This window comes from Scyliorhinus torazame, chromosome 14 (genome assembly GCF_047496885.1).
Source record: "Scyliorhinus torazame isolate Kashiwa2021f chromosome 14, sScyTor2.1, whole genome shotgun sequence".
NCBI lineage: Eukaryota > Metazoa > Chordata > Chondrichthyes > Carcharhiniformes > Scyliorhinidae > Scyliorhinus > Scyliorhinus torazame.
Window position 1 is genome coordinate 52,141,183 of NC_092720.1, and position 25,921 is coordinate 52,167,103.

Below are 25,921 nucleotides of genomic sequence, written 5' to 3' on the forward strand. Positions count from 1 at the left end.
TCCAGATGGCCTTTTGAAAAGTCAATGTTGGCTTGGCTAAGTTTCCTTTGGGTGGTCGCGTTGTTGATGCCACAAACTAACCGGTCTCGTAACATCTCCGACAAAATGTCCCCATATTTGCAGTACGTCGCAATCCTGCGTATTCTGGATAAGAACTCAGCAAGTGATTCCCCAGGGGTCCTTGCTGTGGTGTTAAATCGATAATGTTGGACTACCACGGATGGGGTTGGGTGAAAATGCTGTTCCACCAAAGTCACAACCTCATCAAATGTTTTACTGTCGGGTAAGGCTGGGTACATAAGGCTTCTTATCACCCCAAACATCTGTGCACCACAGGCAATTAGAAAAATGATCACCTGCCATTCGCTTTCGTTGATGTTATTCGCCCGGAAGTAGTAACGCATTCTTTGAGCATAGTGGTTCCAGCTCTCCAGCGCAGCATCAAATACATTGAAATAACCGTAAAGTGACATGTTGCAACAGAAATAAAAAAATCCAACCTGTATCCAACAAAAAGTCCAAGAAAATGCCTTCAGCAGTTTGGATAGCTATTCAATTTCAATTCCTCGTCGCCAGTTTTGTGAAGGCCATGAAGAATCCAGCACGAGTTTATAGAGTCAAACAGAAAGTAAACTTTATTTACAAGTACACAGTACCAGCAGTTCACTACTGGTTTCCTCTCTCGCTGGTACCACACTGGCCAGCTCTATTTATACAGCTGCACTGCTTTTTAATATTTTTTATTTAAATTTAAAGTGCCCAATATGGGGCAATTTAGCGTGGCCAATCCACCTACCCTGCACATCTATTGGCTTATGGTGGTGAGACCCAAGTGAGAATGTGCAAATTCCACACAGACAGTGACCCGGGGCCGGGATCGAACCGGGTCCACGGTGCAGTGAGGCAGCAGTGCTAACCATTGTGCCACCGTGCCTCACCACAGCTGCACAGCTAATGATTGCCCCCCCCCCCCACTCACCCTCATTTGGGGAGCTCATATTCCCAAGGAGCGTGGGGTAACCAATTGTCCCCAGCCAACATAATCTGGGCAGGTTATAACAGTATTCAATGAACAGCATGACACTGGGACCTTGGAGTGTTTGTCGATAGATCTCTGACGGCAGCAGGGCAAGCAAATAGGGTGGTGAAAAGGGCACATGGGACTCTTTATCGATCGAGGCATGGATCGCAAAAGCAGGGAGGTCATGCTGGAGTTGTATAGAACTTTGGTGAGGCCACAGCTGGAGGTCTGTGTGCAATTCTGGATGCCACATTATAGGAAGGATGTGATTGCACTGGAGGGGGTGCAGAGGATATTCACCAGAATGTTGCCTGGGATGGAACATTTAAGTTATGAAGAGAGGATGGATAGGCTTGGGTTGGCTGGAGACTGAGGGGCAACCAGATCGAGGTGGATTATGAGCGGCATGGACAGGGTGGATAGGGAACGACTGTTCCACTTAATTGACGGGTCAAGGTGAGGGGCAGGAGGTTTAGGGGGGATTTGAGGAAAGCCTTTTTACCCAGAGGGTGGTGACGTTCTGGAACTGGGAGGGTGGGAGAGATGGGTTGCCTCACACCCTTTAAAAATTACCTGGATGAGCACTTAGCATGTCACAACATTTAAGGCTATGGGCCAAGTGCTGGCAAATGGGATTCGGCAGTAGGTCAGGTATTTTTTACGTGTCGGTACAGACTCGATGGGCCGAAGCGTGCCTCCTGCACTGTGTATTTCCGTAATTCTGTAAAGGTTTACAGATAATGTTTCTTTGGGGGAGGAATAGCAGCATCATTAATTAGATTTAAAAAGTATCCCTCAGCCTCGATGTTCCACTGCATAATTTTATCATTCTAAATTCAGCACCGAGAATTTGATTTGCATATTCAGTGTGAGAAATAATGCAATTATATAAATGATTCTAAGCTGAATAACGTACGTGAATGCAATCAACAAATTGTAAATCTTAAAGTTCAAACAATGAGCATTTAAATCCTGATCGTCTCTCCAATACTGATTGAAGAGCTTCAATCTACTATGAGCCCAAAACTCTTATCCAAAATCCCTGCATGGTAAGACATGTCTTAAATTACACTGCATTTACTCAAATTGAAGATGTCCGTGACACATGGATTTGTTCCCCGAATGCATCTAAATTTAATTTTTAAAAACATTTTTAGTTTTTCAATTGAGGGGCAATTTAGCGTGGCCAATCCACCTACCATGCTGGGGCTGGTTTAGCACAGTTGGCTAAACAACTGGCTTGTAATGCAGAACAATGCCAGCAGCGCAGGTTCAATTCCCGTACCGGCCTCCCCGAACAGGTGCCGGAATGTGGCGACTAGAGGCTTTTCACAGTAACTTCATTGAAGCCTACTTGTGACAATAAGTGATTATTATTATTATTATGCACCTGTTTGGGTTGTGGGGATATCTAAATTTAATTCATATCTATTTTCCTGATTTTTTTTCATCACAATCAACCTGGAGAATTATTAATTAGTTGCCTTCATCAAACATATTGATGACAAGAGCAATGCTCCTAACATGGATCTCTAATGTCTTCCAGTATATTTTGTACATCTCTTCTGAAACAAACTAGCTATTCTTTACACATGATTCAAATTATGCTGAAATATATCATATTGAGTTTACAAAAGAATGATAACCAAACAACATAGATCTTTTGACATTTCTCTTGTGCACTGAACATTTTCTTGAAATACAATAGGGGAATGATTTTTATTAGGAATGCTGTTCAGATAGATGATGAGTGAGTACCGGTGTCTCACTCATCAGGGAGGGATGGGTACCGAAGTTAGAAATAGTTTTATTTTCTCTAACTGAGTAATTGTTGGTGTAAAATTGGCAGAACCATCTGAAGTTAGCGATTTAAATTTAAATAGCGATCTATGGTTCACAGCACAGTGCAGTTGTCTGGGGGAAGTTAGCACTTCTGGGCAATTGCCACATAAAGCCTTCCCTGGGAACCTCCGAAGGGGATCCCCAATGCATCTTTGGGGTACCCCCAAATCCAACGCTGGGGATCCAGGAAATTACCGGCCATTGAGTATTACTGATACATCACATGATTCAGGGTCTATAAATGTGACCAGGATATTGGATTAAAAATTTCTATGTGATCACGATGGACCAAATGCAAGGCATTTGAAGCATTAAAAATAAAAGGAAAAAATTTCAAAGTACTGCAAGTCCACAAATACATATCTATCAATAATATACACATATCCATCAATTGTATGTACATTTATATCCACATCATCAAAGTTGAGAAATAAAAATAAAAAATTAAATCATTATTTTAAATTGCCCAATATACAGAATTTACACCTTTAATGCAATCTATGTTTCTGGCCTCCATTGCCAAGTTCTGGTAAAAGTCCAATTGAAACATTTGAGGCTATGATCATGCAATCAAACCCAATCCATTGTACTCTCATTTTCTCCAGCAATTACTTTTAAAGTATGTAACTTTCGTCACAGGTTTTTTTCAACTGCCCCAGAAAACAAGTTCCGTACAGCTGTAAGTTGTTCATTCTTAATCTAAAAAAAATAATCAGTTTTCAACCTGCACTATTTTCTCCCCCATGCACATACAAATGTTTTAATCAGTTTTGGTAATGCTTTGGTAATTACAAGGCATGTAATTGAAATTTTTTTTTTTATATAAGAGTACCCAATTAGTTTTTTTTCCAATTAAGGGGCAATTTAGTGTGGCCAATCCACCTAACCTGCACACCTTTGGGTTGTGGGGGTGAAACCCACGCAGACACGGGGAGAATGTGCAAACTCCACATGGACAGAGACCCAGGGCCGGGATTCGAACCCGGGTCCTTAACGCCATAATCCCAGTGCTAACCACTGCGCCATGTGCCACCCCAAGGCAGGTAGATTTAACAAATCGCTGCATTATCCAGTCCCCCACCAAATCAAGGCTACCTTGTTTATTTTTGTTTTCATTCATACTTTTCATATCATCCGTACTTGCAAAATACTTTGATAAAATAAATGTTTCCACTGGCCTTTCATTTTTCAAAACAGATAAATATCGTTCAAATCAGCTTGAAGAATTTGCAGGCATGAGAATGTTTCCAAGGTTTTAGTTGGTTAATAAAAAAGTTAGTTTTATCAGCAAAAATAGAAAACAAAACTGAATGCTGGAAATCTGAAATAAAAAAAATTCTGGAAGTATACAGTAGGTCAGTTGACACCTGAGAAGATGAGGACATGTTAGAATGTTTTGGGTGTGTACCCTTGATCAGAACTGTTGTTTCGTTTTTGTTTTAATCTGCATCAGGTTACCAATACTGTGAAAGATATAAACCTGAAAACTACAACTTACACACAAGATGTTGGATAAAGAGTATCTTCGGTCCTGGAAAATATAACTCTTATTGATAATTTGACATTGTGCAAAACATTGTGGCTCTTAAAAAGAATAATGCTCAATCATTTTTGTGTTGCTTAGATAAGTGTATTATCTGGACATTATAAAATCGTTCCGACTTACAGAATTCTTTTGTAAACATTTAACAATACATTTTTTGAGAAAGTGTTTTCTTTCATTTTACTAAACATGGTATAGTGAGGCTCTTGTTCAAAAAGAACAAAAGTTTGTAGATGATAAATCAGTAGAATACTGATAAGAAAGGCACCACTGACTGCACTACCTGAGAAAGGTACAGCCAGTTCAACACTTGCATACACGTTTTTGTGCAAATCCGTTATACAGTTTTTGGCCCCTATACAAATTTACTTTTTTTTTTGCACATGCTTAAGAAGCACACAGACCAGAAGTCGGAAAAAGTACAAAGATTTATCGAAATAAATGGACTTTTGCTAATGTGGTTCCAGTGTTGACTCAAAAGCTACAATTCTCTCAATGTCATCTTTGTCACCTGGATCGTGTTTATGGGTGTGTTTGTTAATTCCGACATTTACAGCCATGGCAGAGCATGCAAACTATCAAGATGAGTGTCAGAGACATTCTACCCAACCTGGGAACGATAATCAGGCATTCAAATGAGCAGAAATTGTTGGCAATAGTCAAAACCGCAGCATTAATACTGCTCTGGTTATAACCAACTGCAGCAGATCCGACCATCACCTCTGAACCACAACCAGGCACCTAAACTACCAGACAGTAGAAGCAACAGCCAATGTTGAACTTTAATCATCTCAACCCAACTCCGTAATGTCCTGCTCCAGCACAGAGCAATAGCTAAATACTCACATACCTATTAACCTGCCAAAATTTGCCAAAATTGTTACAATTGAAATAAGTATAATGGAATTGAAAGGAAATGGTGCTTGGATTAGAAATGCAATAACTTGGACTCCACTGCACAAAGAGCAATTTAAAAGGAAGGCTTCTCCTATGGATTAACACTAAAATGACAAATTGAAACATTAGAGATAATGTTTGTTCTTTAAAAAAAAACACAATAAGATATATGACAGAACAGTTGACCAATTTGGATAAAATAATCATGTGCCTAATTCCATTGTTTCAAAGGAGTGCAAGAGAATGAACTCAAAGAAATCAAGAGTTCATTTACTTTCTCAAAAACATTCTTTCCAATAATTCTTTGTAAAAATTATATTCTGGAAAAATGTAAAGTAGGATATCAGAGAATAACAACAGAATAAACACACATTTCTAATCATAGTACAATGTAAAGGCAAAAGAAAACTCATCTTAAATAACTTTTGGACAAAATGCAATGGGTTTAACAGAAAATACTCTGAAACAACCCAAATGTGAAGCATTTATGTCATTAGCTTCACATCTCTATTCTTTAGTTTGCATCCTCGTGTGTATTCTAGCCGACCTGAAAAATGTAGAATGAATTTACTTAGGTCCCAACTTGTTACTGTTGAAACCTCCTTTCTCAGTAACAAACAACATACTTTATGCACCAACTAATTTACCAAAAGTCCTTGCATCGAATAATACTTCTAAAGAAAGCCTGCGAAGTTACAAATTAAATTTGTATTTGGAAAAAAAATTGAGCTGGGCAAACTTGTACCATCAAACTTATTTGAAATAAGCTGCTCTACCAATTAATCTTCCTGCTTTGGCAAAATCAGAATTCACATGTGTGCTGATGTACTCATTGGAAGTAACAAATTCGGTCTTCGATAATTCCTTTTGCATTTAGCAATACACCAGTAAGCATAATCAACCAACACTGTACTAATCATTTCATTAGAATCAACCATGCAAAATCAGGTCATTTGCTGATTACCTCTTCAGCAGCAATAGGTTCTGCACTGTAGTAGCTAACTTGCCAGAGCGGAGATGCTGTCTTTTATTTCAAGATGTCCTGCTCACTGAAGATTTAGTGTATATTTATTATCAATGAATCATCCTCGAACTATGATCTTAGAATCTACACGTCCTGTATGTGTGTCAAACACTCAAGAGTGACAAGATTATTATTACTGTATAACTGTGGCCAATGGTTGAACAAAATGCTATCTTGGAAGAAACATTTTGGAATGCTGGTTTAGGCTTCTTCATCCCCTGGAAGAAGTCAAGGTAACCAGCATAAATCCTGGAATTCTGATTAAATTAAAAAATAACAGCTGGAAACATTTCAGTTTACAGAGCTGTTATGTTCTCATGTAAGGGACCCCAGCCAATTAGTTAAAGATTCATCCTATAATGGCATGGGTTGCTCAGCTATGCGGAGACATTCACATCCCTGAGTGAGATGGGGTTTGACGCATCTGATGGTTTATCTTCAAGCAGTGTCATAACAGCAGCAGGGTTAGCACTGTGTGCAAAAATCTGTTGGATTGCTCTCCTCAAGTTCACATGCAGTCTGTTTTGAGTCAAGTAAAAGGTCTCCATGGCAATGGCCTTCATGGTTCCAGCACACAGATCCTCATACAAAGGACCAGTGTACATTCGTGAGGTCTGGAAGAGATGCAACAAGAGAAGTTAGAGTTTCTTGGCTGTCAAATTAAATATAAAATAAAGGCCATAAATGGGACACATTAGAAAAAGGTTTCCCCATTGAATTCAAAAGCAACTCACAAGATTAATTTAAATTCCAAAGATGTGCAGTTTGGTGGATTGGCCATGCTAAATTGCGCATGTCCAAAGATGTGCAATTTAGGTGGGGTTGCAGGCATAGGGCGGGGGACTGGGTCTAGGTAAGTTATTCTTGCAGAGGGTCGGTGCAGACTCGACAGGCCGAATGGCCTCCTTCTGCACTGTAGAGATTCTATAGCTAGTATAGAGAAATACTTCAATATGATTTCTATTTCACTGTCCAGTATTTAATTTGTTAAATCCTGTAAAAACGCACAAAGGTTCTTGGTGACACCTGATGTTTTAAAGAGGTTCTTAAAGGAACAGGCAGGTAGGGAGACCAAGCTGTTTAGGACAAGATGTTTACAGCATGTGTTCTACATGGCTGAAAACACAGACACTGATATTGGGACAAAGAGCAGGTGAGATACATAATGCTACAGTTGAAGGCATTTTGTACAACACTGTACCCAATCTCAGCCCATCATTGATGGAAATGTCTGCAACCATCTGGGCTTCACTTATCCATCTCCCACTCAATTCTAAAGCTGGACATTGTCAGCAAGTAGAGCTTGAAAAGTACTTGGTATGAAGTGTGCAAATAGATGAGCACCATTGTTGTTGAGCTAAATGCTTTTCAAAATATTTTATAAACTATGGTCATAAGTATCTTCAATAGATTAACTACTAAATACTTATTTCATTAAGTTTCATTAATCAATCAAGCATTCTAATTATCTTACATGGTTTTCCAGGAATTGTCGCACTTTGTAGAAATCTGGCAAATAATTATTTCTGACTACAATCTGTAACCATCTAATCCTTATTTCAGCATTCATTGAGTCGAGCAGTGCAGAGTAACTCTTTGACAGCTTCATCATGACTTCTGACAAGGCAAAAAATAGAAATTATAAATGCAATATTTTTCAAATTATTTAACTAAGCTAAATATTAATCAAACAAGCAAGTCTGCAAAAGAGATAAACTAAACCGAGTTTATGTTGCAGTTCTATCAAGACCCCTTGGCTCCGGAATTCACTACAGCCTTAGTCCAAACATAGATAAAATAATTAAATTCGGTGAAGTGAGTGGCAGCCCTTGACATAACGGCAACATCTAACAAAGTGTGGCAGCATGGAACCCGAGCAAAACTAAAGCCCATGGGAAATCAGGGGGGAAACTCTCCGCTGGTTGGAGTCAGAATTAGTACAAAGGAAGATGGTTGCGGTTTTGGAGGCCAAACATCTCAGCCCAAGGGTAATGTTCTAGGTCCAACTTTCTTCAGCTGCTTCAACAATGACCGTACCTCTATCATAAGGTCATAAGTGGGGATGTTCGCTGATAACTACGTAATCTTCAGTACCATTTGCAACTCCTCATATACTGTAGCAGTCGTACCTGAATTGTGCAAAACCTAAACAACATTCAGGTTTGGACTTGATTAGTAGCAATTAACATTTGTGCCAGGCAATGCCCATCTTCAAAATGAGAAAATCTAACCATCTCTGAAAAAGAGAATCTAACCATCTCTCCATGACATTCAATGGGATTACCAAATTCCCGGAATCCTCCACAATTTGGGGCTTACCACTGACCAGAAATTTAACTGGAACACCCATATAAATATGGTGACTACAGGAGCAGATCAAAGGCTGGGAATTCTGACTCAGCCCCTGACTTTCAGAGCCTGTCCAGTATCTACAAGGCACAAATCGAGTGAGATAGACTATTCTGAGCAGCAATCAGAAAACTTGACACCATCCAGGATAAAATAGCCCACTTGATTGGCACCCCATTCACAATCTTAAACATGCACTGCCTCCAGAACCAATGCACAGTGGCCACAATGTGCACCATTTACAAGATATGCTACAACATTTCACAAAGCCTTCTTCAACTGCACCTTCTGAAACCATGACCCCTACCATCTGGAAAGACAAGAGAAACGGACACATGGGTACTCACCACCTGCAAGTTCCCCTCCAATGCACACATCAACCTGACTTGGAACCATATTACTGTTCCGTCACTGTAGCTGGCCAAAATCCTGAAACTCCTTTCCTTACATCACTATGGTTGTACCTATGCCAGATGAACCGCAGTGGTTCGAGAAGGCAGTTCACAGTGACTTTCTAATCGGCAATTAGGGGTGAGCAACAAATACTGGCCTTACCAAAAATGCCCACATCCCATGAACAAATAAAACAAAGTGAGGGTTATACTGTGGCGGACAACTTTTAAGGATTACATACAATCAGTAACAAACTGCAGGCTCAATAACTGAAAATGAATGAACAGCACTTTTGCATTCAATATAATGGAAAGTTAATAACAAAATAAACTGTCATTCTTTTGGTTCCGTGGTCCATCAATAATCGTAATAGCTCCATATCTCTGGATCATCTGTGGTGCAGTCCCAGATTCAACAGCTTTTATTTTTTGCACAACGTTCCACTATATTACCCAATAACTTTCTGAACAAGCACATGGAGATTGTTCCCATCTTATTCTGTTCAGTTAGTACAATATCTGGAAAAGCCCATCTTATACGGAATTTACGATATGGTGAAGCTTAGGCCATATAGGAATTATTTTAAGGATTTTCTGGAAATTTGTCTTCAGTTTTTCTGTTCCAAACCAACATCCTTGCTATTTGAGAAACTTGGTTTAAATATTTTTATACCTTGAATCAGTTTCTATCCCAGAAAGTATTGTAACCTGTCTAAAATGAAATCATAGCAAAGTGCTATGCTCATGAAAGGTTTCCCCTTGAATTCTTTCTCAGCACGACTCCAAAATATAAATGATTATTTAGAAACTAACCAAGTACAAGCCTATATTTAATACCATCTGTAATCTAACGCCATCTTTAAATTGCAAATTATTTATTTACTTAGAATTAAACAGAGTAATTTCACAGTAGCTGAAATTTGCCAGTTGATGCCCACCTATTGAAGAGTGTGTACTTGCTAAGACCACCTCCAAAATGGAGAAAGTTAGCCTCACGCAAAGGTCCAAAACTTATTGGGCCAATGGTCAGCAACAATTATTAGAGGATGGGTTTTCCTACTTAACATACCCCTCAAAATAATTTGTTTTGAAATGTTTACAGTTGATGTTCATAAAAATTAAGCATCCAGTAATAACTAGTAGTAATAATTAAATATTCAATTAACAGCAACAGGTATGACAAAACCTTGAAAGCTCAATGGGAAATTCAAAACATTTTGCAGCTCGGAGTTCCATGAGCTAGGAAGGCCAGTTTTTTAACTTTCAAGGGAGCTCTGCTAACATCCATTTTATATCCCCTTTCACAACGACTATGCGACAACTCACATACTTCATAAGAGTTATATAATCCCTTTCCCATCTAAAGTTTTTTAATTAGTACAACCCCTGAAACGGTTACAGTTTCACAATGACAAAACTGTAAATCAAATCAATAAACTAGAGACAGTTCGAAAGCTTAATGAACAAAGCCCATGCAGGTGACAAGATCACTTTGATTGTATTTTATGCGCATGTGTTCTTGGGAGTAGTTAATACACCCAAACTATGTTTCTAGCATTATTGAATGTTAGGCTTCGAGAATAAATAAAAATAATAACTTTTAATGGCCAGATTATGTCTTTGCATATAATATTCTGGAAAAACATTTAACGGTCATAAAGATATTGCATACTCATGTTTCACTGGAAAGCCAACAGCTGTAAGAGGCTGGAAGCTGCCTCTATTGTCAAAGAAAGCCTACTGTGCACCACGGAATCTCTGATGAGCTAAACATTATCTCTGCCTGGCACAACTTTTAATTATCACTCTCTAATTGGAACATTTGCTCAAACACACATTTATCCAAAATAAAACAAGTTTGCCTTATGATCACATAGAAAATTTACAGCACAGAAGGAGGCCATTTGGCCGATCGTGTCTGTACTAATCAAGATAGAGCTATCTAGCCTATTCCCATATTCCAGCTTTGGATTTAAAGACCTGTTAGTTAAGGTACTTCAAGTGCACATCCAGCTGTTTTAATGCACAGAGGGTTACTGCCTCCATCACCTTTTACTCCTAATTCTTCCAACAGAAACTCACCTAACAGGCAAAAGATAGGAGTTGATCCTACTAAATTAAATAGAGGTCTTAAGACAGTATAATTGACCTTTTATTGACAGTAATAAGCACACCTTTTGATATGATTTCAGCATCCATAGTGTTTGTGCCTATAATCTTACAGTTTACTTGGTGAGTTGTCTCATTATTACTTTCTCCGTTCCAATTGCTAACTTAGCTTCTTGAGAACATGTATATAATCTCACTCTCTAAACGGGAACAACAAAATTATGCTCATGAACAACCGGCATCTCTTTCTGTTTTCAACCAACACTGCCACACCACCTGCCCCCAACAGTGAATCTGCTGAACTGGCATGAACTAGAACCAGTAATTTCTTTATTATTCTTACTAAGATAGATTGTTTTTGCAGTAAAATAATCAAGATCTGTGCCAAAGTACACAACACAACTGACTGTCAGGCCAATTAATCATAAAAGCCCACTTGTTATGAGGTTGCTTCACTATTTTACCAAGTGCGCTCTCTTCAAAAATCCATTTCCAGGGCGTGAACTAAACAATATTTACTGCTGCACAAAACATTAGTCACACCACATAATAAAGACCTTGACCAAAAGCTCTTAATGTTACACATACCAGCATCCAGCAGTTTAAATATATTGCTGAAAAATTACATCTCAGTTCATCGGCTCCAGTGGGTAAGGTGGACGCCAGAACAACTTGAACTTCTTGAGTGCCTTTACTACAGAAAATATCCCAAGCAGTTTACAGAGCAGTATTAACTGGAATGAAGCACCAAACCAGAGAAAACATTTGGAAGGGCTGCTTGAAAGCTTCAATACGAAGCTGAGTTCTGAGTTGGGGAAAGGATATGGAGGGGTTTAGTCGAGAGAATTTCAGAATGCCACCTTAGGTAGCAAGCAGCTCTATCACTAATAGTAGGGTGAAGAAATATGGAATGCATGGGAGGCTAAAGTCATAAAGACTGAAGAGTATAAGAGGGAAATTACGTCTGGCAAAGTAGCAGAGTAGCATTCAGGGAGGTCACGGAGACACTTGAAGACGAGGTTTACAATTTTAATTCAATTCACTGCACCGGGCAATAAAGAGTGTAGGTCTGCACGAACAAGTGGATAGTTAAACATAGCTTAGTGGGAACAGGATAGGGGCATCGACATTTTGGCCAACTGAGATCTTTTGGAGTATAGATAAAAGGCACCCAGTAAGAAGAATATTGTAATATTTAAGGTCGGTGGTGACAAAAGTATTGATAGAAGGACAGCACGGTGGCGCAGTGGGTTAGCCCTGCTGCCTCACGGCACCGAGGTCTCAGGTTCGATCCCGGCTCTGGGTCACTGTCCGTGTGGAGTTTGCACATTCTCTCCGTGTTTGCGTGGGTTTCGCCCCCACAACCCAAAAATGTGCAGACTAGGTGGATTGGCCACGCTAAATTGCCCCTTATTTGGAAAAAATGAATTGGGTATTCTAAATTTTTTTTTTTTAAAGTATTGATAGGAGTTTCAGTGGTAGACAGTGTCATGAGAGAGTGCCTTTAAGAAATGGGTGTTTATCAAATAGCTGCAGTGATGTCAATGTGTGGGTGGAGCTGGGCTCTGCTCTGTTTTTACTTTCGTTTTGAGCTGAAAAGCTGCTTTGTGGCTCTGTTTCGTTTCGCTTTGAGTTGGAGAGCTGCAGTCAAAGCAAGCAGATGTATACTGGTATTGCTTTACAAGTTAAAGAATGTCTTCAGTTCATTTGATGATTTCAAAGTAATACCTGTTCCTGTAGAGAATTCAAACCTACTGTCTTTGTTAAAAAGTGTTTTAGCTTATGGATGTTGTTAGGAAAGTCACTAAGGGTTACCGATAGAATATTGTATTTGGGAAAGTATCAGTGTTTGTAGTTGATAAGATGTTTACTGTGTGTTATAAAGTGTTAACTGAATTCATAGAATGAACATTGTTTTGTTTTAAAAATACTTTAGATCGCTGTTGCATCACACCTGTAAAGTGGGCCCTTGTGCTCCCCATAACCAAAATCTATTAAAGGTTGTGGGTCAGGTGAACTCCATGATATACTTTGGAGTTTTCTAAACCCTGGCCCATAACAATAGGCTGGAGTCGGGAAGGAGATGAAAATAAGAGGTCTTGATGTTGGAGAGATAGGCTTGTTGCCTTTTTCTTTTACTCTGTCTTTTCTGTGGCTCTGTTCCAATTATGGCAATCAGTGAGTTTGCCTTTCTTTCTACGTTATCTATGCCTTAATGCTTAGAGTCGCCAGGTATCGAATGATACCACCACAAGTTTCAACCGGCTATCGATCTAGCCAAACACCAGTTAGTTAGTTCAAGGTCAAGGGTACTTTATTTACACGCAATTAGTCATGCAACATAAACACTACTAGTTAACTACACCTATCGGCTAAGACAACCTGTAATTAACTTCGGGCACCCGGTTTAGGTCAGAAAACAGTGGCCGCTGTTCAATTCTGGATCTCTCGGGTTCGAAGGAGTAACTGCTGCTCAGCTGGGCTCATCCGTCTGGTAGCGGGCATTAAACTTGGACTCGCTTCTGGTGTTGCTACGATTAGCGATGGCCGTGACCGGGGTACCAAGGCCAAGAGGGCGCCAAGAGAGAGCGAACGTATGGCGAACTCTTCTTCTTATACTCGGGGGGTTTTCGCGCTCTTTTGGGCGGTCCTTCAATTTGGGCATTACTAATTTGGTGATCCCTGATCACTTGGTTCGATTCCTTAGCCAATAAGTGGGCGGGGATCTGGATGGCTGGGAGTGTCCCAAGCGGTCACTGACCCCTTTGTTTGCGTTTCCCTTGAACAGGGTGTGGGGCCGAAATGTCTGTGACTGTCCCGGTTGCTTGAGTACCAGTCCTTTGTTTTTGGGAAGGTGGGCCATCAAATGCTAATCGGCCCCATTAAAATGCTAATTGGACGGAGTTTTGATACTGTCTGGATTTCTTGCTTACAAATATGCATTTCAGGCTCTGAGCCTGCCCGAGTCTTGGCTTGTCCATTTCAGGCTTTGCGAGTTTTTCTGTACCTAGTTGGAAGTGGCCATCCCAGATGGCTACACTCCGTGCTCTTGATCCTCAACGCGAAGCGTGAAGGATCACAAAACTGGGTCTTCTTCATTCTCTGAAATGCCGGGTACCCTAAACCAAGGACAGGTTCTACTCTACTCTGTCCTATGGGTCCAAAAACATTTACCTAATTTTCTCTAAACAACACATATCTAAGAATTTCTAAGGGGCCATTTAACATTCAGTAAAAAGGGGAACCTCAAACTGTCTCTAACTAGACTACACTCATGCTGCTATTTAACAATCAAAGAACTTTTCTAACAATACAAAACAAATCCGATAGCAACATCACATTTCTTCTTATCACTAACATTCACATACAGAGAAGTAACTTTATTAACAAAGCAACAACCGCGGAATTTATTAAGGAGAAGGGTTCAGAAAGAGTGTGGGGTTTTCTGGAGTCCAAGGAAGGGGGCTCTAAATGTGTATACTGGAGGACGGGAGGCTCTCCTTCTCCATTTTCGCAATCTAATTGTCTGAATGACACTGTACAATATGGCTATCACTAGTAAGGCTTCCACTGTGTAGGACAGTGAATACCACTGGACGAGGTTCTCACACCATGTAGGGGTATCGGTGGCTGGGTGTGTGTGAGATGTAATGTCCGGGCTGGGTGTGTTGTGTTGGGTAGTCGTGTTCGGGGCCTGTGTGGTGAGGGGGGGAGACAATCATGATGCTGATCATCAGGGTCGTCTTCATCTTATTCGGGCTTTCCTTCGCCGTCGAGTATCTTCGTATCTTCCTAGGGGAGCAAGCATAGTATCTGTCATAATAGTGTTGTTTAACATCTTGCATGTCTGTCTGTTTCTCCTTAACGTCAATTTCCCATTATAATCACCATATGTGACATCCTCATTTTTTTTTTTTAAACAACCATTTGCGGAGACAAAACATCCGGGAAAAAATTCTGTGTGACAGTGCGAGCACTCCCGCAGCCTGTGGTCGATTGGTTGAGTGGGCGGACAATTTCTCCGTCCTCTGTAAAACTTGTTTTTCCAACCAAGTGTTTCTGACATGTAAATAGCATGTGGGGGATAGCAACCAAAGGGTTGCCGGAAAGGGCAAATGTTGTGCCAAAATGCATTCTTTAAACCACAGGACTAGAAAAGAACAGCAAAAGAGTTTTGAAAACAAGTATCCGAATGGGGTGGTGCGTATGATCCGTGGCAGGGCAAGAATGGGTGGGATCCCCGGGTAGGGCGGTGATCAGTACAGGTGCTCCACTACCCGAGCTTGGCTGACCAAAGTATAGGAGGTCCTCAGGCAGGGCAGGGATAAGTGCCGTTACTCCACTGCCTGAAGTGCCGTTACTCCACTGCCTGAGTGACCTTCCAAGAGCGGTAAGAATTTGTAACTATATGGGCTCCAGACAAACTTGTTTCACTAACTGCCATGTGGCGCCGGAAGAGTAATTATGAGTGCATCAAGAAATTTGGTGTGAGACCGAAAGAATAAACTGTATCAAAAATTTTAGTGAGATCGACACAAATAACAAACATTCAACATTTAAAAATAACAAATTAAAGAAAGAAAAGCGGGCAGGCTCCATCAGAGTATAGGACACCGTAAATCACATTTGGCCTGGGATGTAACTAGCATATGGAATCAGTGTAGTGTGACCGAAGAAGAGAGGAAGGAGGAGAGAAACAAAAATGAAGTGGCATTGCTGAGGTGTCCTTGCCATGAGAAGTGGAGGGTAAGCGCTCACAGTTTGCATGGGGCAGCTGGGACCTTGTAGCTGCTGTGGATGGTGTTCTCTTTCATATCTGGGGGCTAGTCTAGCTGGTGGTGGGGGTCTCCTGCAATCTCGGGTGAAGTGTCCTGACTGCCCACAGTTGTACATTACCCCTGGGGCACGTAAGGTGGAGCAGGCTCTCTGGTGTATTGCTCCTTGGATATGGTTCCCTGGGTGGGGGGTTGGGCTATTGGTGTCGTTGCTGGCTCGGGGGAGCATTTGTGGGCTGATTCCTTTGTTGTCTCGGGGGGGCTTGACATTCTCGTGCGTAATGTCCTTTCTGTCCACAATTGTAGTATTCCTGCGCTTTAGGGTGCTGTGCTGTGCGTTACTTGTGCCTTCATTTACCCATGCGGGGTCTTGGTGTGTCCTTACTGGATTCATTGTGGCATCTACTCTCTCATGCTCTGTCTTTTTCTGTACAGACTGTTCCCAAGCTCTGGACAATAGTTTCAGAACCCACACTTCATTGTGTGCTGGGTCTGAGGGGTCGTAACTGCCGCAAGCCTTCTGTCCTGCCTCTGTGGCATGGGATACCAACGTACGGGTCCATTTGGCCGTATTGTCTGCTGATAAATGGGCGCGGGCTAACTCACCAAATACAGCAGTAAAATGGATCCAAAGACGTCCAGCAAACGCTGTTGGATGCTCTCCCTTTTTCTGCCTGCACCGGTTGAGTCCGTCTACCGGATTTCCTCTGTTATATCCTACGGCGTCTAAAATGGCCGTTTTCATTTCTTGGAGGCTACCTCCTCCTACATTTTGTGGGTCGGGAAGGGCTGAACTAACTGAGGGGTCTAAGCACATAACTATGAGCTTAACCTGTTCCGGCTCGTCTAAACCATTCATGAGCGTTTGTTGTTTCACTAACTCGAAAAAGTGAAGTGGCTCCGATGTGGGGTGGAAAGTATCTATCTTCTCGCGGGCATCTCGTAACTGGGTGATCGTTAATGGCGTGGTGTACACAAAATCGGGTTGGCCTTCCGTGGTAACCCTGCGCTGCGTGGTAATGGGGTTCATTGGGTTGGGTGCTGCCTGTGCAGTCGGTGGGGCGGGTGCTTTTCTTTTCGAAGTCTGGGGGGGTGGCTCTATTTTGAGTCTCGGTCTCGCTTACGTACCGTTGGGCCGTTTCACTGAGTTCCTGCCAATCGGGGCCGTCTTCCTGGTCTAGCTGTGGGCCAAAGGTGTCTCTAAACCCATTTTGAACTGATAACAGGGATTGCAATCTTGCAATTTGCTGCCTGCATTTGGCATGGTCCACCGAACTCTGTCTCTGTTCTGTGGTGGAACTGTGGAGTGCTCGGAGGGCTGCTTTTAAATCATCGCATTGTTTTGTTAACGGGTGTACCTGATTCTCTGTCTCTTCTCTTAACATTACAGCACGCTGTGTGTCCTGGTAGGCCTTATCGTATTGGATTTGGAAGCTGCTAAGGTGGGCGAGACAGGATTGATGTGCCCTCTTGACATCATCCATTGCCTTGTCCTGCGCTGCTAACTGCTCTTGGAGCTGTACATTTAATCTCTCGCTTTCACTTAAATCTCCCTCTCTAGTTTTCTTCTTCTCCTCTAGCTGCTTGCGGAGCGTCCTCATGACCTCCTCTGTGCCTCGCAATTGTGCCAGACAGGACACAATTGCCATCGGCTTACGAACCTTAGTCAAACTCTTTTTATGATCTCGGTCAGGCTGTCCCACCAATCTGTCCTATGCTGCCAGGACCCGTGTCCACATTCGCGCAAAACTCAGACCATCGGGGCCATCCTTTCCCCTTTAGGTACTTCCTAATCTCTCCTTCCCATAAGGGATACTGTTCTGATCTATTGGTCGCTGCGACCTCGGGCTCTTGTGGATGCATAAGGCGTTCCATTGCCTTCATGGCCATCCCTACAAATACTTTTGACTCCCGGAAATTTGGGAAAAGGGGGAATAAAGCGGTGGTGCAAGCATGGGTACGGCTCAAGCTATTTTCTGGTTTACGCAACTCCCGAAAGTTTCACGCAACAAAATCTATCGCGGTTACCTTATATCCCTTTGCTAGTACTCATGCAAATTACACACTTCCGAATTCTGGAGGTTTGATCGATACTGGTTTCACTTGTGGTTTCTTTTACTTTGCCAATTTGGATTCCAATTCAAATACTTTTGTGGGTTCTCTCGGAGTGACACGGTCACTTCTGGGTCGAGTCCCGTCAAATGTCGCCAATAACTGTTGCCTTTTTCTTTTACACTGTCTTTTATGTGGCTCTGTTCCAATTAGGGCAATCAGTGAGTTTGCCTTTCTTTCTACGCTATCTATGTCCGAATGCTTAGAGTCGCCAGGTATCGAATAATACCACCACAAGTTTCAACCAGCTATCGATCAAAGAGCCAAACACCAGTTAGTTAGTTCAAGGTCAAGGGTACTTTATTTACACACAATTAGTCATGCAACATGAACACTACTAGTTAACTACACCTATCAGCTAAGACAACCTGTACTTAACTTCGGGTACCCGGCTTAAGTCAGAAAACAGTGGTTGCTGTTCAATTCTGGATCTCTCGGGTTCGAAGGAGTAACTGCTGCTCAGCTGGGCTCATCCGTCTGGTAGCGGGCGTTGAACGGACTCGCTTCTGGTGTTGCTGCAATTGGAGATGACCGTGACCGGGGTACCAAGGCCAGTAGGGCGCCAAGAGAGGGCGAACCTATGGCGAACTCTTCTTCTTATACTCGGGGGGTTTTCGCGCTCTTTTGGGCGGTCCTTCAATTTGGGCCTTACTAATTGGGTGATCCCTGATCACTCGGTTTGATTCCTTAGCCAATAAGTGGGTGGTGATCTGGATGGCTGGGCGTGTCCCAAGCGGTCACTGACCCCGTTGTTTGCGTTTCCCTTGAACAGGGAGTGGCGCCAAAATGTCTGTGACTGTCCTGGTTGCTTAAGTACCAGTCCTTTGTTTTGGGAAAGGTGAGCCATCAAATGCTAATCGGCCCCATTAAAATGCTAATTGGACGGAGTTTTGATACCGTCTGGATTTCTTGCTTACGAATAAGCATTTCAGGCTCTGAGCCTGCCTGAGTCTTGGCTTGTCCATTTTATCGGCCAGGCTTTGCGAGTTTCTCTGTACCTAGTTGGAAGTGGCCATCCCAGATGGCTACAGGCTGATGTATTCAATTGGCCTTAGAGCCCATGAATGAGTTAGTAAGGGGAAAAGCAAAGAAATCTCAGAAACATGGAAAAAAAACAAGATAACAACATGCCTTGTCCACATCATACCTTGCAATAAGTTACCACAAAGCCGGCTTGACAGCTGTCACATAGGAATCTGTAGCTCAGAGTATTTTGCTTTCTCTGCTAAAGAATGAATGGTCTTGAATGGGATCGAGAAAAATATCCCTCCATTGTTAATTTAGACTCTTTGCCATAGTAACCTGTCCTGGAACAAATTTCTTCACGATACAAACCCCATGGTGTGTTAAAGATCAGGTTCACTATAGACCTTTTAGATTCATCACACGGAAGGTGGGGTTGACCTTACAGCTTTGTACAATACTGATCAAGTCTTTAAAGTTTTTAATACAATATTATGTCTCTAAATAAAAATTCACTTGACACGCTTTCCAATTTTAATATTTCAACAGAAGAGTGATCAGTAATGTTATTACCAAAGTATGGTCCTCTTTGTTTTTATAAATCTAGAGTACCCAATTGTTTGTTTTCCAATTAAGGGACAATTTAGCGTGGCCAATTCACATACCCTGCACATCTTTTTAGGTTGTGGGGGTGAGACTCACACAGACATGGGAGAATGTACAAACTCCACACGGACAGTGACCTGTGGCCGGGATCGAAACCGGGTCCTCGGTGCTGTGAGGCAGCAGTACGCCACCGTGCTGCCTTTTTTAAAAGTAAAATGAGCACACTTCAAAAAAAAAAAAAAATTTATTCAAATGCACGAACAGTTATTACGATAATGGTGAACTCTAAGGAAACAGTTAAATAAGTATGTTATCCTACCATGAGGCAGTGGAGATCTGTCTAGAAGTTTGTCTAAAAGGTGGACTATTTGGAACGTTTTCCATTTGGAAATATCAATGTCTGTAATACGGTTTCCATCAAGAATTTCTGAACTCCAGAGCTGATAGAGAGCTTCCACCGGTTTAATCAAACTAGATCCCTGAGACAAATCTGGCTCCAACAGTGGAGGACCAGATGCATTCAGCCAGCGCTCAAATTCTAGCCCTAAAAGTAGATTAAAAAAACTCCAGATGAAATCAGGATTTGATAAATACATCTCTTACATGAAATATGCAAAGTATTTTCTAATATGGTAAAGAGAAAAGTATAGTTTATCTCAGTAATGTGTTCTGATTCACCAGTGTTTAACAAGGTATATGAAATTGAGCATTTGACTTTCTAAATAATGGCAGAAACACTCTATTAGAGAAAATAGGCTAGTCGAAAACTTGTCTCTTCTGACCAGCTCCTACCAAACCTTGAAGCACTGTACTGCAATATTTAACTACTTCTACACACCAGGCTCATGCTCTCTTGGAGATAGTTGAATCGGGAGAACTTGGGTCCAGAAATGGGGTTCAAGATGTAGCAGGCAATTTAGGGGTTAAACAGGCTGAGGGAAAAGACTGTTAACAGCAGAGTCAGAGGGATAAGCCCACATCCTGAGTTACCTCATCCCATTCAGACCTAACCTCGAACAGGACTACACAGGATGCCCCGATTCAGCCAGGGTGACCCACTCAAGATCCATTGTCATTCCTGTTTGACCAGCCATTATCCCATCACAGAATTTGATGACCTATTTGTCCAGGAATAGAAGTTTAGTTGCATATGAATGACATAGCTCTGTTCTTTTGTAGAAACAGTAGTGGGAAATTAGACAGCCAAGATAATGATCATACAACAGAATCAAAGAATTCCTACAGTGCAGAAGGAGGCCATTCGATCCATCGAGTCTGCACCAACCCTCTGAAAGAGCACCCTAGGCCCAATCTGCCACCCTACCCCGCAACCCCACCTACGGGTAATTTATCATGGCCAATCCAACTAACCTGCACATCTTTGGACTGTGGGAGGAAACCAGAGCACCCGGGAGAAACCCACGCAGACAAGGGGAGAATGTACAAATTCCACACAGTCACCAGAGGTCGGAATCGAACCCGGGTCCCTGGCGCTGTGAGGCAACAGTGCTAACCACTGTGCCACCGTGCCGCTTGATGAGAGAGTGAGAGAGGGAGAGAGAGAACTGTTGTGATCAACTACAGGCAGAAGGCTATGGAAATCGACCAGGGAGTCATGAAAGTTGCCACCGAACAAAAAAACAACACAGCACACGAACAGGCCCTTCGGCCCTCCAAGCCTGCGCTGACCATGACGTAAACTAAAACCGTATGCACTTATGGAGTCCGTATCCTTCCATTCCACCCTATTCATATATTTGACTAGATGCCTCTTAAATGCCGCTATCGTACCTGCTCCCATCACCACCCCAGGCAGCGCGTTCCATATATATACCACCCTCTGTGTAAAAAAAAAAAAAAACTGGCCTCGCACATCTGTTCTAAACTTTTCCCCAGGCATGTTAAACCTATGTCCCGTAGGAAAGGGCATCTGACTATCCACTGTCCATGCCACTCATAATCTTGTAGACCTCTGAACCTGGCCGTTATCATGAGAACAGACCGAGTTTATCTAACCTCTCCTCGTAGCTAATGACCTCCATACCAGGCAACATCCTAGTAAACTGCTTCTGTATCCTCTCGAAAGCATCCACATCCTTCTGGTAGTGTGGTGACCAGAATTGTACACAATATTTCAAATGAGGCCTGACTAAGGTCCTGTACAGCTGCAACATGGCTTGCCAATTTTTATATTCAATGCCCCCGACCGATGAAAGCCAGTATGCCGTATGCCTTCTTGACCACCTTATAACCATGTGTTGCCACTTTCAGTGATCGGTGGACATGCACGCCCAGATCTCTCTGCCCACCAATACTTAGAATCATAGAATTTACAGGGCAGAAGGAGGCCATTTGGCCCATCGAGTCTGCACCAGCTCTTGGAAAGAGCACCCTACCCAAGGTCAACACCTCCACCCTATCCCCATAACCCAGTAACCCCACCCAACACTAAGGGCAATTTTGGACACTTAGGGCAATTTATCATGGCCAATCCACCTAACCTGCACATCTTTGGACTGTGGGAGGAAACCGGAGCACCCGGATGAAACCCACGCACACACTGGGAGGATGTGCAGACTCCGCACAGACAGACCCAAGCCGGAATCGAACCTGGGACCCTGGAGCTGTGAAGCAATTGTGCTATCCACAATGCTACCATGCTGACCATGACGTAAACTAAAACCGTATGCACTTATGGAGTCCGTAACCTAAATAGTAGAACTTGCACGAGTTCTACTATTTACTGTGTAATTCCTACATGCATTGGACCTTCCAAAGTGCATTACCTCACACTTGTCCGGATTAAACTCCATCTGCCATTTCTTCGCCCAAGACTCCAACCAGTTTATATCTTGCTGTATCCTCTGACAATCCTCTTCACTATCCGCAACTCCACCAATTTTTGTCTCGTCTGCGAACTTACTAATTAGACCAGCTACATTTTCTTCCAAATCATTTATATACACCATGATCAACAAAGGTCCCGGAACTGATCCCTGTGGAACGCCGCTAGTCACAACCTTCCATTCAGAAATGCACCCTTCTATTGCTACACTTGGTCTTCTGTGCCCAAGCTAGTTCTGTATCCAACTTGCCAGCTCTCCTTTGATCCCATGCAAGGTAGGCTTTGGAAAAGGATTCTGAACAAATGTCCCCAACAGAAGAAAAATTTCTTTGTAAATGCAAGTATTGCCTTGGCCTGTCTGCGTAAGTGGCATGAAAGTGTCATTGTTTTTTAAAGTGATGTTCAATGGGGACTAGTGTGTTAAGGTTAAGAAACCGCATGTAATCTGTTAGTGTTAGAGCTGAAGTAAAAATTTAAATATTGTTTTTTCTTTTCTTTTAATAAAGTTTGTTTCTAAAGTAATTTCTTATGTTATCACTCCTGGAACAAATCGATCTTTCCGCTCCGTTTTAAAACTGAAAAAAGTTATGGTATCTGATCCAGTCTCTTAGCCACTGTTCAGAGCTGACCAAGCGTCCCTTAACAAATGGCACAGAGCAATGAAGCATGTGGAAATACATGGATCCGATCTATAGTCTTCTTGATCTTTGGGAATTATTCTACAAAGTTGCACAGCCTTCATGCTGCTATTGGTTGTTCGCAGACAAGGGGATGAAATTGCTCTTTTTAGCAAACAATGTATTAGTCACCTGCTTTACATAACTATGGACAGCTGGTCGACTTCTTCTCCTGATGTCTCCAGTAACGGTCTGAAATGATTCTGAAGCAAAAAGTTCAAGTTGGTTATGACCTTGACAGCTCCTGGCAGTGCCATACCTGTGAAGAGAGTCCTGGTTGGAGCCTGCAATAGAGGTGCATTATGGCATCCTTTATAAATTACAGTACCTTTGGGCACTGCTCTTTTGACAAAAATGTTTAATCTCGGACTAAGTTGTTATGAGGGAGCTGAATACTTGTCGGGAAGTACAGAGCATCTCTGATGCAATTTGACCACCTGGGAACCCTCTATTGGCCCACCTCTACTATTCCAAATAGTTCACAGCAAGAAAATACCTATGCGGAGAAAAAACTAAGTGCCAACAAGAAAACTAAAACAGAAAAATGGCCTGACAATTTGGCAATCTTCTTCATGGGCTATAAAAACTCTATTTCTTTAGGCCCAAGGGGCGGCGATTCGAGAGGAGCAGAAAGCCTCTGAAAACGAGGACGAGATTGTGGGCCTGGCAGTGAAAGTGGAGGCGCACGAGGTGCTGCACAAGAAGTGGCAGGAAAAGTTTGAGGACGGGGAGAATAGGTCGAGGAGGAAGAATCTCCGGATTCTGGGTCTCCCTGAAGGGGTGGAGGGGTCCGACGTGGGGGCATATGTAGTCACAATGCTGAACGTGTTAATGGGCGCGGGAGCCTCCCCGCGGCCCTTGGAGCTGGATGGGGCTCACAGAGTCCTGGCAAGGAGGCCTAAAACCAATGAGCCGCCAAGGGCTGTAGTGGTGAGGTTTCACCGCTTCATGGACAGGGAGTGCGTCCTGAGATGGGTGAAGAAGGAACGGAGCAGCAGGTGGGAGAATACAGAGATCCGTATTTATCAAGACTGGAGTGCAGAGCTGGCTAAGAAGACGGCTGGATTCAACCGGGCCAAGGCGGTGCTCCACACAAAGGGGGTGAGGTTCGGCCCCTGTTGCAGCCAGCGCGACTGTGGGTCACTTTTCAAGATCGCCACCATTATTTTGATATGCCGGATGAGGCGTGGACCTTTATACAAAACGAGAAGTTGGACTCGAGCTAAGGGTTTGATGTGGGGTTGGGTTTGTTTTTTTCGTTGCTGTGTGGGAAAGCTGGGGAGTGGGAAGGGGTGAGTGGATGTGACACATGGGTTTTGTGGGTCTGTGGGCATCGGTACTGTTTTGCAGGGGCCGGTCCCTGTCTGCGAAGGGAGGAGGGGGGCAGGAGGCCCTGGGTCGTGGGGAACTGAGGTGAGGTTGTAGGAGAAAGGAGCTGCGCCATAGGGGGCGGGGCCGGCCCAGGTGGAAAACGCGGGCTTTTCCCCACGCTGAGGAGGGGGGTGCGCTGCTGGAGGGGTGCTTACATCGGCCTGAAGGGGGGGGGATGGGATGGGGATTCCACACGGGGGGCCGTTGGCAAAGGCAGGAGCAGCCGGGGTGAGCAGGATTCAGCTGACTTACGGGAGTGCAATGGGGGGCAGCAAGGGGGCTAGACGGTGGTCGAGCTGGGGGGGCGGGAGGGTGGGGGGAACTGGGTTGCTGCTGTACTGACCGAAGGGGAGCTGGAGGTAAAAGGGAGAGTCGGGGCGGAGGTTCGCCGCCTGGGGACTGGAGTGTGCGGGAAGTGTGGGCACGTGGCTGGTCTAAGAAAGGGGATGGCTAGTTGGCAGAGGAGGGGAGGGGGGGGGGCGAGTAGCCCCCTGATCCGACTGATAACATGGAATGTGAGGGGCCTAAATGGGCCGCTCAGGTGGGGCCGGATGTTCACGCACTTAAAGGGACTGAAGGCAGACGTTGTTATGGTTCAGGAGACGCACTTGAAGGTGGCAGATCAGATCAGGCTGAGAAAGGGATGGGTAGGGCAGATCTTTCATTCAGGGCTGGATGCGAAGAACAGAGGGGTTGCAATACTGGTGGGGAAGCAGGTGTCGTTCGAGGCGCTGAATATTGTGGCGGATAATGGGGGTCGTTACGTGATGGTGAGTGGTAGGTTGCAGGGGACCCGGGTGGTACTGGTGAATGTGTATGCCCCGAATTGGAACGATGCAGGGTTTATGAAGCGCATGTTGAGTTGGATCCCGAATCTGGAAGCGGGGAGCTTGATAATGGGGGGGGGGGGGGGTTCATGGATAGACTTCTTTGTGATGAGTAGGGCACTGATCCCAAGAATGGAGGGAACGGAATATTCGGCTATAGCGATTTCAGACCACGCCCCGCACTGGGTGGAGTTGGGGTTGGGGGAGGAGAGGGACCAGCGCCCGCTGTGGCGCCTGGATGTGGGACTGTTGGCTGATGAGGAGGTTTGTGGGCGGGTCCGGGGGTGCATTCAGAGATACATAGAGGCCAACGATAATGGGGAGGTGCAGGTGGGTGTGGTTTGGGAGGCTCTGAAGGTGAAGTCACACGGGATCAGGGGTGAGCTGGCAAGGTGGATACAGAACTGGCTAGGCCATAGAAGGCAGAGAGTAGCAATGGAGGGATGCTTTTCTAATTGGAGGGCTGTGACCAGTGGTGTTCCACAGGGATCAGTGCTGGGACCTTTGCTCTTTGTAGTACGTATAAATGATTTGGAGGAAAATGTAACTGGTCTGATTAGTAAGTTTG

The 25,921-nt window shown here is 43.4% G+C and overlaps 1 protein-coding gene across 3 annotated transcripts in view; it reads right to left on the bottom strand.

Moving 5' to 3' along the window:
- Window positions 1-4,471: 4,471 nt before the first annotated feature.
- The window catches only part of rnpepl1 (arginyl aminopeptidase like 1), a 107,521-nt gene continuing 86,071 nt past the window's right edge, over window positions 4,472-25,921 (bottom strand). For 2 of the 3 annotated variants that reach the window (XM_072474191.1, XM_072474193.1), the window contains exons 9-11: window positions 19,953-20,177; window positions 7,802-7,944; window positions 4,472-6,941 (exon numbers count right to left, since the gene is read on the bottom strand). In XM_072474191.1, coding sequence (XP_072330292.1) covers window positions 6,705-6,941; window positions 7,802-7,944; window positions 19,953-20,177 — 605 coding nt within the window. In that variant the 3' untranslated portion in view covers window positions 4,472-6,704. The remainder of the gene's footprint in view (window positions 6,942-7,801; window positions 7,945-19,952; window positions 20,178-25,921) is intronic. The other variant, XM_072474192.1, reaches the window with a different exon arrangement.